At 38.8% G+C, this 21,461-nt stretch overlaps 1 protein-coding gene across 1 annotated transcript in view; it reads right to left on the bottom strand.

Annotated features, from left to right (window-relative positions):
* The window catches only part of MTMR10 (myotubularin related protein 10), a 35,677-nt gene that overhangs the window by 7,950 nt on the left and 6,266 nt on the right, over window positions 1-21,461 (bottom strand). Inside the window, exons 3-12 of the mRNA XM_058033564.1 lie at window positions 13,973-14,109; window positions 12,811-12,883; window positions 11,620-11,762; window positions 5,185-5,275; window positions 2,634-2,808; window positions 2,162-2,249; window positions 1,916-2,004; window positions 784-914; window positions 591-660; window positions 334-404 (exon numbers count right to left, since the gene is read on the bottom strand). Of these exons, the coding sequence (XP_057889547.1) occupies window positions 334-404; window positions 591-660; window positions 784-914; window positions 1,916-2,004; window positions 2,162-2,249; window positions 2,634-2,808; window positions 5,185-5,275; window positions 11,620-11,762; window positions 12,811-12,883; window positions 13,973-14,109 (1,068 nt within the window). The remainder of the gene's footprint in view (window positions 1-333; window positions 405-590; window positions 661-783; window positions 915-1,915; window positions 2,005-2,161; window positions 2,250-2,633; window positions 2,809-5,184; window positions 5,276-11,619; window positions 11,763-12,810; window positions 12,884-13,972; window positions 14,110-21,461) is intronic.

Here is a 21,461-nt window from a genome sequence, read left to right as displayed (position 1 = left end):
TCTGGAGAACCTCTGAATTAAACTGATATTGCTTCTGCAGGGACTATTAGCCCAATTAACACAGTACAAAGATTCACAGTAAGGTTTGATTCTATCATCATTATCAGAAAAAAACTCACAAAGACTCCAAGTAAAATATTCCTTTGATGCTAAGGACTATACTACAGTTCAGATATATAACAAAATTATTTTCCTTTCTAGCTCCCCAAATGATTGAGATATTCAGAATCCATGGGGTTTATGCACAAAGATTACAGCTGATTTTATCTAAATCTGTTTATCTACATTATCACAGTAATGCAAATAATTACAGCATGCTTTGTGTTGTATTACCTTGTAGAACTACAGAAACGTGCTTACACTCCATCATATAGACAAGCTCAGCAGAATGCTTAAGAAAGGCTCTGGACAGGAAAAGACAGAGATTTAAGAGTTAACCGAAATTCACACTTTACAAGAAAAAGATTTGGGTTATCTGTATTTACCTAACTTATACTAAAAGAAAGAATCCTTCAAATGATGCACTGCTCATTTACAGTGCTGAAAGCTCTGCACATTCAACTGAACATCATTACATTAATGGTACCAACCTGATGTACTCTAACCAGCGAGTGTTTTCCAGAGAGGACAGCCACTTCTCTTCGGTGTCATCAAAAGGGTCTGCAACAGGGACAGCAATTACATTGCACAACAGCTTCCAGTGACAGTCCCTGTCAGCCAGGCTGATCAGAATTCACTGATGTCAGCAAAACAACCCCATAACAGAAGGAAAGCCCAGCATACCGTTGACACAGAGCTGTTTGAGTTTGTTGTATGCAGCCTGGATTTCCTGGATGTTGGGGAGACACTTGTCCAGGTCAGATTTGTAAACGTCACTTCTCAGGGGATGGCTTCGAGTTATGGCATTACAAATCCTGCAGGAGAAGAATCAGCAGGTTTGTTGTTGGAGAGGAAAGAAACAGTCTTTCAAGAAGCCTGCTACTGTCTAACTGCAAACAATTAAACCCACATAAAACATGCACCTCATTCTAAAAAATAGTTTACTGGTTCATATTCAGGAGATACATTGCTCCTGCCATAAAGCTACTGACTCAAACACTTTTGGTGTCTGCTAATTACTGAACATAAAAAATGGAAATGTTTTAATGGATCATTAAAACATCACATTTGAGAAATGAAATCTAATGCTGACTGACAGTTAAATAACTCTATTCAGTTTTTAGTTTTCCATCATTTTTAGTAAGACTTACCTATGCTAAATGCAGAGAACATATTTAAAGTTTATGAAGTCAGGAAATCTGACAGGGTTTCAATTAAAACTCAGAGCTCCAGCCTAACACACAATGCAGATGTTTGCGCTACTACAAAAAGTCACACTACAAATTAAAGCAAAGATTAAAAACAACTAAGTTTATAAACTACCTACACCAGGCACTAAATGCCTTCAGTCTTTCATTAAGGACAGCACATGACAAATATTTCACAGAAATACCATGTGCATTATGATACTAAGTCTTGAATTGTATTGCACAATTGAATTGTATTTCCCAATGCCACAAATGAAGGGTTTTTTTTTACTGTCTTGCTGAAGGAGGTAAGAAAATGTCCACCAATGTAAGCTGTATTATAGTAAATCTGATCCTTTTATCAATAAATTCTGTCATGTGAATGGTTATCCCCCTAAAAAATAAACATACCTTAAAACCTGTAAAGTTACTCAGAATTTGAAACTGGAATGGCCTTGAATAAAAATGGTGCCAGAACCAGATCCAGAGAACAGTCTCTCCAAAGTTCCCACACTACAACACTGCAGTGTCACACAGGGTCACCTCCACTGCCCCCCAGTGCAGTGTCACAGTCACCACTGGTGTTATCCCAACCCTCTGACTGAAGAGTGACACAACGAATCACTTACCTCTGATCAATTCTTCTCTGCTGCAGTACATCTTTAATGTTGGCCATTCTCACAAGGGCACTCCCGTTGGGGTGATTCCAGGACCATAGCTAACATGGGGAAAAAACACAAGGAACAACAAAATCGTGCAGGTTAGAGCTATTCTGTACAATTATTTCCTTAATGCAATGTTAACTGGCATGCAGAGCCCCAAGCTGAACACTGTGCAATGAGCAGGAGCAGTACCAGAACAAAGAGGACACTTACAGGCATTCTCCTCCCAATGAAGGAGTAGGAGTACAGCTTCAGGTCTTGATCTGCTAAGGAAGACGGAACCACAAAATATTCTGGAAGGCTTGTGGGAAAAAACATGATAAAAAAAGGTTACTTTCCCCTGTGTTTTTTACCACCTTCCCTCTTGCTGCAGTGCTGTGCTACCAGCTCAGTGAGGCTGTCCCAGAGCAGCCCCTGGGCATGGCTGCCACTGTCCCACATGGAAGTACAGAAGCACCAAAGCCATGGAGGCCAAATCGTGACATTTCCTTTAGGAACATGACATTTCCCTTAGGGACATTACATCTCCTTCAGGGACAAGACTTGCAGCATCTTTTGCCTGGGGGCCTCTCCAGAGAGCAGCACAATTAGGAGGTGCAATGCACAGCTGGCTGCGACAGAGGCTGTGGGGCACACAGGACAAGACAGCCCAGTTCCCTCCTGCTGGTGTCCCAGGAGAACTTACCAAGTGGAGATCATATAACCTTCATTGACTGAGCACACTCTCCACTCAGAGGCACCTGTCCTTTTGATTTCTCTATCCCAATCCGAGTAAGTTTCAAACAAAGGAGTCTGCTGACTGCTGGCACTGCTGATGCCACCGCCACCTCCTCCTGGGTCTATGCCATTCACCTTCTTTGCTAGGAAAAAGAAAGTCATCAATGCCCATTAAAAACAATGAATAAAAATCAAACTCCTCACCTTCCTAATTACTAAGATAAGCCATTAGCAACAGGACTAGTATTATCTATATTACCTAATGCTGTATTACAAGAAAGCAGTGATTTAATGGCAGCTTGATGATACATGAAGATGTCAATGTATTTTTCCCTGCAATCTCATTAGAAAAGCAACACAAAATTGGCCTGCTGTGCTGCTTGATAGAAGCCAAGGCATAATAATACTCAGGAACAAATGTTATCTCCAGTCACAGGTTTTCCTTCTTTATTATGCCAAAGTTTGCAACATTTTAAAACATTAACCCTTTATAGGCTATAGCTATTACTGAATAGCTACCATGTCAATAAAGCAAAATAAAACTTATATCATTTCATCAACTTTAAATGACTGCTGTATTAATAGCAAATAAAAGAAATGGAAGGCCATGTTAAAATACTGGGGTTTCTATATAGATTTATATCTACACAAAAAGATGGCCTATCAATTTGTGTTTAGGGACCAGGAGCTTAGAGAGGCTGTAACGATACAGAAGGATCTCCTTTGCTGGTCATTCTTTAGATGCCAAGGGGACAGTCAGCTGTGTCAAAAAGAAATTACATTTTGTTTCTTGAAACTTGAAGTACATTTTTAGATGGAAGTGGAATAAACTGAAATTCAGCCCTATTACCTCCCCCATGAAAGCTCTGAGCCTTAGCAAGAGCCTGCCCAAAGGAAGCAGAACAGTGTCACAGCTCTGCTGACATCCCATAACCTGTGTGGTTTCTGCTTTCTGTATCTATCAACTTCATTCTTGCACTGGCACTTTGACTACTTAGGATTTTCAGAAAAAAACAGGACTAAAATCAGACTGAAGTAGTTCTTCAAAGATGGTAAACAGAGAAATATGAAAATTACCAAAAAAAGGTCAATTTTTCTGTTTAATGGCAGGATATATAACTATCAAATATAGCCTGGGAAGAAAAAAATGTACACATACACAAGAACAATGCAGGCTTTTTATGTTCCCCAGGAGGCACAAAGACAGCATTTCACCTTTTACTTTGCTGGGAGTAGCAGGGAGAGAGAGTCATTAAACACCACTGGAATTGCAAGAGCAAAGCCAGATATCTATGGGACAAACACCAGGGTTCACAACAACAAGAACACCCCAACACAACCCAAAAGAATTTCATATTCTCTTGGGAACTGCAGCATGGCAGAACAACTCTCCTTTGCCATTCTGCTCTGCTGCTCCAGAGGAACATTTTTACCCACCTTATGTAATTCTTCCACTAGGTATTTTTCCATATAGTAAATGGTATTTTAAAGAGAGAGTAAAGGCAACTTTGTGATGGCCTAACATTTTATTGCAATTTTATCTGCAAATTGGCTTCCTCCCTAGTACTTTATAACAGGAAAATACATGGACCTTAATAATTGCCCAAGCTTTATGAGGTAAGAAATTCCATGTGTAATTGTGTGTGCAACATAATAATCACATGCACACTTATTCTTGTGCATGCACAGGGCAGCCATAGAGGCAAAACCATGGATGAGAACCATGCACTGTTTTGCAAATTTGAAGGCCTGATCTCGTAATTCCACAAGGTTGATGTTTTGTAACAGGCAGATGAGTGGTTTCTAGTGGCAGCTGCTGAGTTCAGATCTCACAGCACAGCTCTGCAGCAGCAGCAGCACGCTCTGTGGGAGCCTTGTCACCCTACAATGCTGGCTCTCAGCTGTGTGTGGGCTGGGGAACACTCGGCAGTGACCGCACAGCATTACGCTCAAAATCAAGTTCCAAAGGCATCTTTGCAGGCTTACCTAACTGACAAGGTTCACTTGGAGATTGGCCTTGAGCAGAGAGGGTGTGCTCCAGCTCAGCAGGGGTGGTGGAGGTTTTGAGTGGTAAGAACTGCCTAGTAAGCCTCTAGGAAAGAAGGTATGGAGTCCCAAGTTGCACAAATCCTCCTGCAATACCACCAGAAGAGAAACTTATTCCCAAAAGAAGGGCAGGTGAGCAAGCCTGCCTGATGGGACATTCACTGGGTACCCAGAGTACCAACAGAGACATACAACAGGAGGATGGAAGCGTGAACTGAGAAATAGGAGTATTCATGCTGCCACAGTTTGGCTTTGTTTCAGACAGGAAAGACATTGCTTTGGATTTTGGTCATTAATGTCTATCCCAATGAATGACTTATAACTGTAAGAGGCTGGGTGCAGAACAAGCTGATTTTGTTACCCTTGGAGAAAGCCTCAAATGCTTTTTGCCACTGCTTCTGGACAGAAGTCTTACTAAAAATACACATTACAAAACAGGAAAAAAAGCACAATCCAAGTACCTTCATCCTTACCTGGATTATGATACATTTCCCCAACATACTCAAATGCAAAGAGAAGCTGAAGATCCGTCGGCTGAGAATAATGAGCTATTGCAAGGCACACCTAGGAAAGAGACATTATTGTTATTATACTTTTATATGTGTTATTTATATTTACATAGACAAAAAAATATTGCCCTTAATGGCAACAGTGGCAAATATGCAGAGCTGTGAAAAAGCCAAAAATCAGTCTTTTGATATTTTCTTTAATGAAAAGAGTATCTAATCAATCCAGCAGAAGAACCTAAGAGTGTGCAGGGTCAGTTCAAAAAGCCCAACCTAGCACTGTTCTGACAGCAGCCAGCAATCAGTGCTTAGGGAAGAGGGGAAAAACACAGAAACAACATAATGGAATTTTACCAGGACTGTTTTGAACAATTAACAGTTCAGGCATGTCCTGAACTAAAATCTGGTATCAGTATTTAACAGCATTTGACAGATATTTGGGCTACACAGTTGTCAGTTAGGCTAGGAAGTTTTTCATGTGTGCTTCCTCTTAAGAAAACCTCATTGGTTCTTTCCCTAAGATTATTAAAATTAAGAATGCAGCACATGATTTAGGATTAGATCCTAGACTTAAAATTTCATCAAGCATTTCTAGTCTCTGTCTCTCTGAATGTAGATATTCACTAATAAATACAAAAGATTTGACAAAAACCCTGATATTTTTTTCCTTTTATCTTCCCTTCAACTTTTCCCAACTTTTCATATTTAGAAACACATTTACAAAATTTATTCAGCGTTCTGCAGTTTTGAACATTATTTCTGAAAAAAAATCCTGTGCATCCAAGAAACTGTTTTCTTTTTGTGAAGGAAAGTGTCCTTACTGTGATAGGAATAACAGAAAGACTTGCACCATAGAACTGAAGGAGTACCAGTGCTGGCAGCTTGAGTGCTCAGTTATGCTGAGATCTGCATGGAGAAAGCTGCTGTATTTTTATTGTTTGTATGCAACATCCCTGGTGTTATAGAACCTTTACTGTATTTTTATATACTTTGACTCTGGATGGGGACAGTCCTCATTATTTATAAAACCAGCAATGACAGTAGACTAACTTGAGCTGAAAATGTTGTTTCACAAACACTCAACAAAAAAATTCCAGTCGAGTCTTAGAACAACGGATTCTTTAACTGTTGTCCCCACACCTTCTGTTCCACAGTGAAACTGCAAAGGAAAACAGAGGACAGAACATTCCAGGGGTGACAGCCCCCCAAAAACCCAAGCAGTAAAAGTGTCCCTGGAGAACAGCATAGCAGACTTTCCTCATGAACAGTTACAAGCAGGATTTGATAAAATGTTTAATGACGTAACTGGAAGCCACACACATTTTACTAAATCTTGTTACTTCAGTGTATGAACTGAAGCAGAAGAAGGCAGCTACTCAACAATATTTGGCCACTTCTAACAGATTACTTTTGGCTATGATCAACAATGAATAAAATGGAAATCTGTGTATAGGCACATTTTGACTTCCATTTTTCTATTTAGCTTTTCACTACAGTAACTGATTCTAGCAGAGCTACTCCTCATCTCATTTATGGAGTGAAAGTTGAAAGCCTTTTACTATGCTAATCTACTCTCAAGGCTTCAGGACAAACTGCAGGAAAAAAATTCCATTGTGCTGCCAAATAACACAACAGGAATACAGTAAAACCTATTTTTAAATAGGCAGCAGCTGAAATCTCTGTCATTTGCTTGCCACATTTGAAAAAGGGAGTATGTGTGTGCTGTGTGAAGAGGGATAAAATGGTGGGGTGAAGATAGTAACCATCCAGATCCACAAAAAATATGAGACCATGGTTGTGCTTTTAAATAAAGCAGGAGCTGGAAAATGCTCTGGGTGTTCCATGGAATAGATGTAACTCACACCATGTATTGCATGGGTGAAGCAGTCCACCCACAGGTTCAGGACATCTATTTCTCTTATTTTAAAAAGTGATAGATTTTTCCTGCTACTGTCTCTATTTTTGTATTTTAGAAAAATTCCACTCACAGATACACTAAGCAAGTACCAAAGACATATTAATTTTCTGTTTATTCCTCACTAAATCCCTATAATAGCTTTATTGTCTCAGAGATTCAGAAGACAAGCACATTCCACAGATCTCAGCAGATTATGGCCATAAGTAGAACGCTCTAAATTGGAAGACAAGCATGTTTTACAGGAAGCGTTCTCATATCAAACTCAAAAATGTTTGGTATTCTTGCCAATTTACAATTGTGTAAAGCTGAAGATATTTAGGCTCAGACAAATAACAAGAGAATAGGCTGCTTGTTGGAAAGTTCATTTATTAAAAGCAGTAAACACAATGGCTGTAGTTATTTCATAGTACAAAAGCTATTTCCCTATGTCAGTGTCCCCTGTTCAACCCCTATCTGAGGAAAATAAATGATACTTTCAGGGCACACCCTCCTCTTCAACAGGAATTTTACCAAGGGCAAGAGCTTTAAAGTATTGCTAATGCTCTTGCAGAAGAGTTGTGAACAACAACATTTCAGATGTGCTAGGTTAGCACAGCCCTGGATTTTCCCTTCTTCCTTAAGCCAGGCTACCTGGCTTATGAACTCTCTGGAAAAATACTATTTTCCATTGCTACTGCAATTCCTATCCCAAGCAGGCACCTGTGGTAGAAAGTCAGACAGGCAGGACTACATCAAGTCCCACAAACAGGTTTTGTTCATTTTCCTAGGCTGGAAAACCTATTGGGAAAATAAGCATTCAGCATTAGGAGAATTTTTTAAAATTCATTTGTATTTTTTAAAATATCTTTAACCTTTGCACAGGGAAGTTATGGTTGTGCCATCCCTGAAGTGTTCAAGACCAGGACAGGGCTTTGAGAAACCTGGTATAGTGGAAGGTGTCTCTGCCCATGGCAGGGGGGTGGAATGAGATGAGTTTAAGGGCCCTTCCAAGCCAAACCATTCTGATTCTGCAAGTTTACTTGTAAAAAAAGTTTTCTTCATCCCCTCCAAAGACAGTATCTTATGCATTCCCAATGCCTTGAAACAGCACCAATTTTGTGATCTGTATAAACAATTAGAACAAGGTAATAGAGTTGGGGAGGCAGGAGGAACTCATTAGAAAGGGTCAGGACCATGTGTTCAAAACTCTTACGAGTTTCATATTATTGTTCATAACAATTAGGGAAAAAAATGTTCCCCTCGATCCCAAGTGTTATGACGTAGGAAAGGCTACTTTTGATTGCACAGGAAACAAGATGTGAGATTAAAATTTTCCTCCTGTTTTAACTGAGCATGTGATTCTGAAACAACTCTCATACTCATTCAAAAAAGCTTCCTGGAGTAAAGAACTGAGAGATTTATAGAAGAGAAAGGGATGAGAAAATGGAGATATACTCATGGAGGCACAGGGTGTGTGCCAGCCTGGGGCACTGCCAGGATCCTTATGCACAGTGAGGCAGCACACTGGGCACCACCTAACAGTCAGAAGATCTACATCCTCACCTTTTCATACATTTTATTTTCTCAGTCTAATGTCCAATACTGCAGTGGCTAAGAACTAGCAAGAGTTTTCAGTTTGACCGCTTGCTGTCATTTTTGGAACAAAATAATTCCTTTCCTCTAAGGAATGTGAAATGCTTCTTTTTTTTTGCACTGCCTAACTTAAGACTTCCCCAACTTGCTTACCCTTGCTTCCCCATCCTCCACTTCCTCCCACACCCATCTGGCTTTCCTTCCTTTGGAGACTCTATCGCTTTATTTTAGAGACAAAACAAAATTAAACTGCTAAACAGTGGTGAGCACAAATTTCCATTCCTTCTATTTTCCCTTAATGCTTGTTTCCCAAATATCCACTAATAAAAATGAGGAAGAAAATATTTACCTGGCTGACTAATGCTGAGACAGTATTTTATTAGCATGTACTGGCTGTAATAAGTGCTGAGGCTATTTTTCTAACAGAACTGATTTTTAAGCTTCTCTATAATAATTTACCTGAAAATAAATGAATGTGTTCTCACAATGTTTCTGCTTAAAGGCAAACAAAAAGGCCTCTGAAAGTTCTGCCAACATTACCCATGTGTCTATGTGTAGTCAAGTCTGTCAGTTTGTCCACATCAGAAGCCTGCTTCCAAACTTGGATCCTTCTTTTCACAGCATCCAAAGAGATCCTTGGAAAGAGGATCTTTCTGAGATCCTCAAAGAGATACTTGAAATAATCTCTATTCTAGTAAGGCAGCTTAATTAGTTATTCTCCCTTATGCCCTGTTCAGCAAACAGAGACACTTCCTTAGGAACAGATTACACTCTCTTTGCCAACACCAATTTATGTCACTGGATGCTGCTGAGTATTTCCAGTACGTGCAAGGAACTACGCTTCAAACAAATTCCTTAACTGCACAAAGTCAGCATCTGTTGTCCTTCTAACTACTCCATATATTTAAAGCTCATTTTGAAACATGAATTGCCATGCAGGACCCCCCCATCCAGAACCCCAATTCCATGGTCAGCCCTCTCCTATGGCACTCTCCCAGTCAGACAGCAATGCACCCTCAGCCCAAGAGCAGGCTTCCCCTCACATCAGAGCTCAAGTACACTCTAAGTCTTGGTCTTCCCTACAAAAGTTAGGCACACACAGTTACTTCTAACTAGACAGTTACCAACATTTTCTTGTATAAACAGTTGGATGTAAACATAGATTAGAGAGGCCCTTCAGAACTTTAAGGAGGCCTGATCACTGTCTTCTGTTTTTAAACATCAGGACAACCTTGCGTATGTACTACCTGAAGGGCAGAAACAGAAACCAGATAAAATCTTTCCATACTGTGGTGCCAGCATGCCATCTAAATGTCAGAAAACAAAACAACTCCATTCAATATGCTGTGTAAGATCACTCCAGATGTGTTCACCAGCATCCCAAAATAATTTAAGCAAAATCCTGATACAGGAAAACTGATCTAAGGATCTCATGGTTCTATACATTTATATTTTAATGCTATTATGGAAACATTCGATTAGATTAGCTGAACCTGATCTCCCTCCAGTAGAAATGCTTGTGTGCTACACCCACACAAAGCTGCAGTAACCTACCTGATGCACTGAAACTGCAACAGTAACCACACAGCTGATACTTGTACCAGTTTTCTTCCTCTCCACCGAGCACATTCTGCTATTTGACAATGGCAGTTGTTACACTTTTGGTCACCACCAGCACAAGCTCTATAACCACACAGGCTCTGGCTCTCTAGACCTAGCTGTTCTTATCAGAAGAAATCACCTAAGACCATGTAATTATAAATGCCTAATGTAAAGGCCTTCATAAAATGGTTTCACTGTTCGCTCTTGCATAAGAAAAAGCAGCACAAAGAATGTTAATGAGATGCTGAGTTTATTGTCTCCTCCTCCGGGCTAATCACTCTCCTTTGCTGTGACAGCCAATTAGAAACAGTTGCTGTAAAGATATTGCAAGAGACGGCAGCTCCAGGGGGATTTTGGAGCAGCTGTGCAAGGGAATGACTGCGGAAAGATGCCAAACGTGGAAGGCTCCAACCAGCACAGGCAGCAGGGCAGCCAGAACAGGGGCAAGGCCACAGCAGGGTGGCTCATGACGGGCTCCTGCCTGCACACCTTGGGGAGGGAGAAGGGGCTGAGCCGGTTCAGCAGCTCTCGGTCAGTAACTGCACACAGACTTATGCCTGGGCAGATGGTCCTTGGGACTTACGGGGCTAAACTCAAACCTGATCCTACTGAGAAGGAGAATTGTTAAGCTCAGAGAAAAGTGGGTCACTCCTTACGAAACGCCGGCTGTGCCACGCTGCAGTCGAGGGCAGCCGAGCGCAGGGAAGGCACCAGTGGGCAAGGAAGGGAACCCCTAGGAATGGACTGGACTAAGCCCAGTAATTCCTCCTGTGAAGAGGGTACAAGGCTTTGATAACAAAATGTTGAGAAAGAACCCAGGTTCATGTAAATTGGACAAAATGATGATTCCAAGAGCTTGCTGGAGAACTGCTGTGTGACACCACTAAGGATATCCATAAGGCAGTACACTCAGCCTCTGGGTAAATTAAGCTTATGACTTTTAGAAAAAGTATCAAAGCTTGAAGCATTTTCTATAAAAATGCAAACATCTGTTGTACAGCTGCAATGCAACATTCTGATTCCAGTCCTTAAAAAGATTTGTTTAATAAATTAATAACTTTTAAAAGTACAACAGATAAACCAGTATTTCTTGTCATATCTTGTATGATACGAAACAGTTAATACATCACTTTTAATTTTTTCCCCTAATAGATTTGACTCCAGATATTCTCCTGTAACAGAATGTGAATAATTTGCAATTCTCCCCCTACTTCTCTATCAAAACATAATAATACAAAATGTTCTTATCAGCACAGCTGTTGCTACATGTAATGACTACAAGGCAGAAATTTATAACAAGATAACAATACCTTTTTTGCACTTTCAGGACCTGCTTCATCAAATCGAAATCTGACAATACGGAAGTCTTTGCAATAAATTATTAATTCAGTTGGATTAAATTTCAGCTTTTGGTTGGGACCAAGGACCTTCTGCTTCCTCTTGGTGTCATTAACTGCAAAGAAGAGAAACTTATTTGACTGTGTTCTGTAAGGAAACACAAGATTGGCTCAAACAGGTACAGTAATGTTGCTGCCAGAAGTTTATTTGTTAGCACATTTTGATTCAGGTAGAAAATCTGTTGATTCCTGTTAGTAAAAGCTTATGTTTCACTAAACTTAGGGTAAACCTCATGTTTTAGAAAAGGGGCAACAAATGTGGGCCAGTGCAAGACAATACAACAGGTCAATAGCACCTCTTTGTTGTAAAAAAATAGCATTTCTTCATCATGTTCTTCCTCAGAAACACATTAATCTTTTCACAGTGATCACAACCAACTTTGGGCATTCAAAACTTATAAACAATAATTTAGATTACCTACAGTCAGAAAACCAAGTGTTTAATAGCCCATGCCATAAACAAAATTTGAAAAGTTATCACTTTTATGAAATTTTACAATTACAAGATGAAAAACATTCTTAACAAATAGGTTAGTCTAAGGAATCCAACAAATAAAAACCTGGTTCTCCACAAGAAGTATTTTGTTTCTTCAGATTAAGTGTCAATTGCCATTTGCAGATTTTTGGAGATCACCAGTTATTAACTTGCTAAGAATTAGAGAGGATCGAAAACTACAGCATTTCTCTTGTCAGAAATCCCATCTATGTCTCACTGTATAAGCTATTTTTGCAATTTAGTGTTTTTACTGGCAGAGATTCCATGATTCAATGTAAAAACATTGCTAACAAAATTTTGTACTGCTATAACATGTCTCTCCTACAACACCTGTTGATCTGGTATGGTAGTTACAAATATAAAGTTTATATTATAAAGACCCAATTAAGTCTCCTGCATGGCAGGAGATTTAAGATTTAAGGCTCAAGATTTATTCAGCATTTGAGGCTTTTATCCTAAATAAACCAAGTACTTCAAATCAGGGAAGATTAATGACATAAGACCTCAAGTGTCAACAATTGTGCAGAACCTAACAGGCAGGTAACAATTTTGTACTGAATAAGAATAAAAATAAAGCCTGTCATTATTCTTAGCTATTTTTGACATACCTGTGACAATCTGCTCAATGCATGTGAGTGGGACATCGTGCTCACCAAGGAGGAGGTTTTTATAATGGAATTTCTGAAACACATGAAGTCACAGCCATTAATTGCAGCTCTGCACTTTGCAACCAGATATACAGCACAACCTTAAAGAAACTATGATAAAAATCAGGCATGCCTAGGCTTTTCTGACAGGTACTACCCTTGCCTATTCCCAGCTAATTAGAGGTTAGAGGCTGCACAACTGCACAGCCAGCAGTTCAGAAACCCCAGTGGAATATGCAAAATAACCTCTCTATTTGCACTGAATTTACTGAATTAGTATCAAAAATTACTCTTAGAAATCCAATACAATTTGAACTATAAAATACATGTATATATGGAATATAAGAAATCTGTAATTATTATTACTTTTTTAAGTATGGAAAGAAAAAAAAATATTAATTCTACTTTCAGGGACAAATTTTAACAACTACTTTGTGCCAAAAATCAACCTTTTGAAGTAGCTGTGGTCAAATTTCCTAACTATTATTGAATAAGCATCCAGCTACTTTCAGAGCTATACATATCTTTAATTAATGAAACATTTCCTTTAAAAGCCCCAAATGGAAGTGCAAACTCTACTGAAAATAACACACAGCTCACTACTTGGATTTCCAGTGTTGTATGCTGTGCTGTTCAAAAACTGATCATGCATGGCTTTGAATGTCATGAGCTCTGCTTTGACAAAGCAGAAGAGTTCTCCCCTCCTCTTGTTGCTTCATCCACAATGAATTCTCATTTTGTGGTCACTTTGCCCTCCATCAGTAACACCAATAAAACTCCACCACACAGAGATCTGACACTTGTCTGGTCTAAGGGACATTTGCAAACAGCTCCTTCAGGAGAGACACATCTGTGTATAATTCCTGCTTTGTCTTTGTAAAACCACTTCCTGGGGAAGCCTCCATCCAGGGAGGTGAATGGAGCTGGATGTACTTCTGTACAAATTTCTTGCTCTTGTCCTGATATGAATGGATGGAACAGCAACACACTCAGAACAGGACAGTGGAACCTCATCCTGATGCCTGCTTAGAAGGCATCCATTTGTATCAGATATGAGACAGACTGACTGTGTGAATAATTCCACTTTCTCATTCATGATGTAGCCATGGGAGCAATAACCAACCTGCAGTGGCATTGGGTCATCTGTAATAAAGGAAATCTTGAAGTTAGTGCAAACCAGCTTGCCCCACAGATCATACTGGCTCGTGTCTGTTGCAATGCACTTTCTTACAAAATTTACTTCGTTCACCACAATTTCACCTGAAACAGAAGAAAGGGAGGGGAAAGGAGAAGCCTATATAAATCCTGGAGGTACAAGAATTCCAAGTCTGTAGTACCAAGGAACCCCTAACTCTTCACCAGTTTCAAGTTATCCACCTCTTGTGGGTAAACATGGAGTTTATCTAACACCACTCCAGGGAAAAGAGAAAACTACCATTCCAAAATGGACAATATTGTGCAGTAGTTAAAATAAAACAAAACCCAAAACCAACAAAAACAACTAACTTAAAACCAAAACAATTCTCAAATAACAAAAACCAAAAGAAACTCCACAAGAAACCCAACCCACAGTCAAACCCAACAAAACCACACACCACTTCCCTTAGATCTGGAGATCAAGCTCTGCAATTCTCCACTATTAAAAATTCATGTGTTTGAACAACACTGTCCTTTAAACAAGCATACATTCTTGTACTTCAGGTAGTATTAATTTTAAAAACTTAAATTAGCTGGCTATTGTTAAGTACTTCAGAGAATTTTATGAACTTCCTGAACTCAGAATCATCAGGCCACATCACATTTTCATTTCTAAAGACATTTTCAGGTGGCGTCAGAAAACAGAACACAAACATATTTCCAACTTTTTACTGTGACTGTCTAATTAAAGAGATATTTCTGGATTTCCTTCATAAAACAGAAGATTCAAATGAAGAAAAATACAAATTATGCTAATTGGTCTGGCATAAGCTATAAAATAATAAAAGCATATAGGCAAATGAGACTGAGGACCATTTAAAAAGAAAAAGTGAAAATGATACCTTTCAGTTCCACAGCCAAGATTTCTGAAAGCTAAACCATAACTCTTCCTTCAGCAATCTAACTTAGCAATTCCTTTTATTCCTGTACAGGGCTTTCACTTCTGTCATCAGATCAACCACCTCCTGCTGCTGCTGTCTACCATAAATAGTGTGGGAGTACAAGTGTGTTCCAAGAAAAGCGTAATTTCATATTGGCTCTGAGATTCTGCTTAGAAGAAACTAAGCAGTAAAGATTGCTGAAGCCCAATTTGCTGTTACTAGGTTTGGCATGTTCAGTCCCAGTTGCCTGAAATGCCATCCCACAGTCACGCTCTGCAAGGAGCAGCAGCTCTTGGGGCACTGGCAGCAGTCAGCTACTGCATGTGCAGGGAGCAGAACCACAGCCTGCAATAAATTCCCCATTCAGCTCCTGCTGCAGAGCAGGTCTTGCCTCAGGTGATTACCACTGCAGCCAAGTAACCATAGCTTGAAATGACTGCCTTTAGTGTCCCAGACACTTGAGAGAAATGCACCTCTTGCTGTCTCCAGGCCCTCCAGCCCCTCAGCTATTTCACCCAGCTGTCCTACTGGTCCTACTGGATCTCTGGCCCCTGATACAATCAGGGATCTGCCTGGAAGTCACCAAGAGCAGCAGCAGCATCTCTGCTTTTGGCTCAGTTGTTCAGCTATGAAAATGTCTTGGCCTAAGTCTGTAGCCTTGAGCTGCCAGAATTATGAACTGTGTTCTGGGATTGTGTGAAAATGTGAGGAGACAAGTTTCATTGACCTGTGTTATCATATACATGAGTAATCTAGGCCAGGCAGGAACTGTGAAAATATCTATAAACAGATCTCCTGGAGCTTTAAAGTCTTTCCTCAAACAGTGCTAAAATGTGCTTAAATAAGCTTTTGAATATGAAAATAAAAAATCAGGTTTTGACAGCTTCAGTACAAATAGCTAAAAGCTCATCCAAGTCCACAGCTGCTGAAAACAATGTCTTATAATGGGGTACATGAGAATGACAAGCCCAAATTCTGTTAAACATTGTAATGAAAATGTTTCAATACATGTCTGGCCTGAAACTTCTTAATGCCCAACATTTTTTCAAATAATGTATTTACTTAAATAACTGCAAAAGCCCAGACCATTTATTGAAGCAATTTCTCCTCAGTGTTGGTATTAAGTCTTCAACTATTCAACATGAAGTTCTAAGTCACTTCCTGTGTGTGAAGAAAAACAACCTCCACATAAACTGAGTTCTAAGTAATTTTTATTCCTCTCTCTCTACATACTGACAGTGTATCACTGCATTTCTAATTAAAAAATATGGAGAGCTAAATACACCATGAAACGAAATGCAACTTCATAGATTTTTTTTTGGTAACATTCACTTATCTGTTACCAAGTATAATATTTTTTTACTATCACGTAAGAGACACTTCTAAAAGCAAATTACTATTATCAAACTATTTCAGTGCTTCATTATTTTGATGTAACCAAACAGAAATGAAAAACATTCACACATCTTCAATTTGAATTTACCACAGTTTAAAACATGCCTGCTACATCATTCTTTTTCCAAAGCCAGTCCTTTTTACTTCCCTCCTTCATTCCTCATAATTGTGTGGCTACACTGCAACATTCTAATTCTAATCCTATTTTAGTGCAACTGCATTTAGTTCCATTTCATCCAACACAAATACATTCTGGATTTTCTGGCCTAGCTTATCTTCTGCTCTCAGGTTTGCAGCCCTAACCCAGAACTGTCCATTTTGAACCTAAGGATTAAGGTATGGCAGGACAGAGAATGTGTGTACACCAACTTCAGCCAAAGAATGAGAAAGTCTGCAAATTTAATAGAAGCAGTTTCCAAACACCTCTAGAAATTGACTTTTTTTTTTTTTCAAGATTCAGGTTTGGAATTTTATGTGACCCATCTTTTATACCTCATTTGGACATCTAAAATGTGCAATATATATATATATATATCTATACATCTATATAGTAAACCTTTCAAAATGAAAATTTAGGGAAGTAGATAAACAACACGAGTAGGAAGGGCAGGACTTGCACAACAAACCCTTCTTGTGTTTGTAGTTGAGTAGGTGATTTCTCCTACCCAAGACAACAACAGAGCTATTCAGAGATATTACACTGCACATTTCTACAATGGAGCTGCTGCTTTTTCCAGTAAACAGTCACAAGCTGTTCCATACACGGAACAGCAGTCAACACTTCCATCTCACTCCAAGAGTCAAAGAATTATCTCAGGAGACGAGAGCAGTTTGTTTAAACTTTGACAGGAAACCAGAAGAGAAATTACAGGTTGCCACCCTTACAGAGAAAGCCTAATCATGTTTAATAAAAATATTTCTACATTGAATACACAAATCACAAAAATAACAGGAGATACTGAAGAATCTCTCTAGATAATACACTCTCCACCTAACACACAGCCTCAAAAACTGTTAAACTTCTGAAAAAATCTGCTAAATCTCGCAAAAGCACATGCAATCTGACTGGTTCAAATTTTGGATGTTAAGAGAATTCATGGTATGTATCTAATCCAGGATAATGCATAACCCACTACAACCAAAATACAGAGCAGCAGCAGAGCCTGGGAACACGTGGGAGCTGGGAGAGAGGCAGGAGAGCCCTGCTGAGGCCAGGATCAGCAGGAGGAGCACTGGATGGCACAGCTGTGCTCTGCCCAGCCTGCAGCCAGGCTCGGGGCACGTTGGCTCCTCACAACTAGAAACACAATCACCAACCTCCTGCAATAAAGGATGTTCTACACCATTTTCACTACTACATTTTTGCAACTTTTGGCGCCCTGCCTCACAGGATCAAGTTTAATTTTTTGTTTATCTAATAAAGGTAGCAATTTGTAACTTTTCAGGAAAGAAGGCTGATTTGAGTAGCAACAACCTCATTAATGCAGGAGGTGATAGAGACTGACCAGTTTTCAACAACTCCAAAAATACTGACTGAACACAACTGTGCTACACAATTAAAGAAACCCAGCAGTATTTTATATACACAGAGATCAATACATATATGTATTGAAAGATGGGGCATGGCACACACACATACACATCTTGAAATGCTATCAGGCAGTATTTTTATCACATGAAAAATCTGATAATGGCTAGAGGCAATGAGTAGCTGAAATCATACTCCATAAATTAATAATGCAAACAAGCTCAATAAGTTTGCAGGTACCCTGCATGCTGCTAAGAGAACTTTCCCAATGCTGTACCAGAAGCACAAGAACAGATTTTTCAGCACAAACTTTCTGTAATGAGCATTGAAGCTCTATGGATATGTTCAATGTCTAACAGACATAAACATAACAGAGGTTATTAAGTACTTCATGCAATCATGCAATTTCTACCTAAATCCTAAACAACTAGCACCTGGAAACTGAACTGCTGTTTCCCATTTACAATGCTGGTAATGATTATACCCAAGTAAGACAACAAAAAACCAGCTTGTTAATGTGAAACATAGTCTCACAAGTTCACAATAGAGAAGCTCAAGTTAATTCAAGTAGCTATTTAACTGTTAAGAATGCACAATAATGAGTTCACTTGTAAAATATTTGGCAAATAATTAACTTTCAGAATTTCCCAAGTAAGAATTTCCAATAAAAACTTCATTAATAAGTAACTGAAATCTACAACATTTTTGTCCCTTTATCTGCTCTCTTGTGGAGAGAATACCAAAATTGTATGAGTTTATTAGTATGCATCAAGCATTTATATGTAAATGTCTCTAATCCACTTCTAAATGAATCTTCTGTTCAGTGTGCTCAGGCACTTCCAAACTTAAGGAAAAAATAAGTATTTGTAAGCTCATGAAATAATTGTCTTTCACCTATTTTCTGATTTTCATGAGCTCCTACAAGGTTGTTCCAAAAGGACAGCTCAATTCTGTGATTATTGTGGAATGAAAAACAATTTGCATTAATTTTTAACAGGAGAACCTGAGATTCCAAAGAACAACTCCGACCACTGTTTGGAGAGTGGTGTGTTATAAATGCACAGTACCAAAAGAGCTTGCTTTGCCAGTCTTATTAAAAATGTTATTAAAATATCATATATTAATATTTTAGTTTCTCTAGTGTGCTAAGAGAAAAGAGCTTAGATAATTTTTTTTAATGCTCAATAAGGGAAAAAGTAGCAAAAAAATAAAGGTTTCCTGGTAAGTCTTCAATGATCATCTCTGTGTTTCCCCATGCATGATAACAAGATTAAAATCAGTATTTGCCCAGTAATGACCAATCGTTATGAACATTGCAAAAAACAAAAACAAAGCCAAACAAACCCACAGCTAGGACCTGAGAAGATAATTGCTTTTCTGAACTAGGATGGGATGCTCACTAAAGCTTTCCCCACATCTCAGAACCGCAGTGAAGGACACAAAAATGTAGAGTAGGCAACAAACCAGGAGTTCAGATGGCAAGAAGGGAACATCCATCTGGAGCAAAGCTCTCACTATCAAACAGATCGAAACCAAAGTATTGCAGCAAACTAAAAATCTGCTTACAGAGTTGCTCTAATCCAGGAACTTTTATTACCACTCAAGTAGAAACAGTTCATTATTCCACCTTCACTTCCACCTCAAGCCTTGTGCTGGCACTGCCATTTATGGCAGACTTTGTTAGTCTCATCAGAGAACTGATCCAGTTAAAAATGGATCTTTTCTTCCTTTTTTGTCAGTTCCAATTTCACCTGAATTAGCCCTGATCTGGCTTGTTCTTTGGTTGCACAAAAAGGTGTCAGCATGAAGTAGTTAATAAGAACACACCTGTGTGTGAGAAAAATAAAATAATAAACAGCTCCTGTTGGCATCTGTATGGATAGTTGGGCCAAATTAAAATAAACTCTTGTCACCAGAACCCCTCCAGCAAGAGCTTTAACAATGATTTGGTCAGAGTTCTGTAATGTCAACAATAGACAAGACAGTGACCAGGGAGTGTGCTTGGTGTTTGCATATTTTTAACTCTGGCTACATAAACTACAGATTCCCAAACCCTGACTTTGCCAAAACAATATAATCAGGAACAATTTGAGAAGACTGAGGTTTTCAGCTTGTTATTTCATAACTATGTTACCGATACAAGCTATAGATGCTGAACTGCTAATGTACTACTGAGTCTTTGTTAAATTATACAGGTTTGGCTTAACAAATAAAGTAATACAGAAGCATTTGTTTAGAAATTAGTTTGGAATCAGTTCACTGAAGACTTGCTTCATTGGAAGAAGATATAATTGTCAAGAGACGAAACCCCCAGTAGCTTGGACAGATGACAATTCAGAATTTACTGGATTTAAAAGGCTTGTAGCACTAAATAAGTGTGGGCAGAAACCAATTATTTCATAACTTCTTTGCAAAATGCACATGTAAAAACATTAAAATACTTAATTTTAAAAGAGAGTCATCTTTCTAGCTTCAAGGAAATATTCCCATATTGGCCTATGGCTAATCTGTTGCATATAGGAAATTATTTTTGCAGATGTTTACAAATACTAAAATATATTACTAGTCGGAAGCTTTAAGAAATGCCTTTTATAACAAAAGGCAGAACAAAATTCCTCTGTCCAGCAAAATCTACTTCTAAGATTGTATCTGGTACTTAGATTCTGCATGCAGACCGCCTTGGTTGTACTTATGTCCTTAAAAAAATCAAACCCAAACACAGAACAAGCAATTAACTGAACTCAAACCACGTCTGAAAATTTATTTTGAGCCAAACAAACAAAAAAGCTGTAACAGAAAAGAGTACTTAGTATATACTTACTGTGACATCTCATTCTAAATCTAAGTCAAATGTTTGGTTCATTTTAAACTTCTTGCAGTATGAAAAACTAGTTTGCAGAAACCTGTTGTTTCAACCTTCAAATCCAGAATTCGAAACACTCATAACTTACATAAAACTTCTGGCAATCTTTGTACAGACAACAAAAAAACCTGAAACATCTACTTTTAAAAAGCTTCAGGGAATTGCATTATTTTCCAAATTGCCATTCTGATCTTCCAATCTGGCCATTCTTAAATGCTGAAAATAATTTCATGAAATTGCCATTCTGATGTTCTAATCTGGCCATTCTTAAATGCTGAAAATAATTTCATGAAATTGCCATTCTGATGTTCTAATCTGGCCATTCTTAAATGCTGAAAATAATTTCATGCTCTTGTATGACACTGACTTGTGAAAACAAGTTGCAGCTACAAAACTCTTTTGCTTTCTTTTTAATATCACCTATTAATTTAAAAAACAAACAAATGAATTTTCACAGTAACATTTCAGTTTCAAATAGAAAGCTGGATGCCGGGAAAAAGCGTGACCCTGCAATATGATGGGTCTTACTCAGCAGCGCAGGGAGGGAGCCTTGGCGAGCTCTCCAGAGCACTGGGGAGGAGAATCAGCAGCTCTGGAGCAGTGAGGAGCTGCCTTGGGGCAAGTTCTGCTCAGGGGCTATCAGCACGGACAGCCAGATCAGGTAATGCCTTCCTGAATATCAGTACCTCATTCCAGAAACAGCCACAGGAAAAGGCACCGACAGCACGGCACTTGTACCAAGTAAACA

This window comes from Melospiza georgiana, chromosome 13, assembly GCF_028018845.1.
Source record: "Melospiza georgiana isolate bMelGeo1 chromosome 13, bMelGeo1.pri, whole genome shotgun sequence".
Lineage (NCBI taxonomy): Eukaryota > Metazoa > Chordata > Aves > Passeriformes > Passerellidae > Melospiza > Melospiza georgiana.
This window is presented reverse-complemented; position numbering and strand designations above follow the sequence as displayed.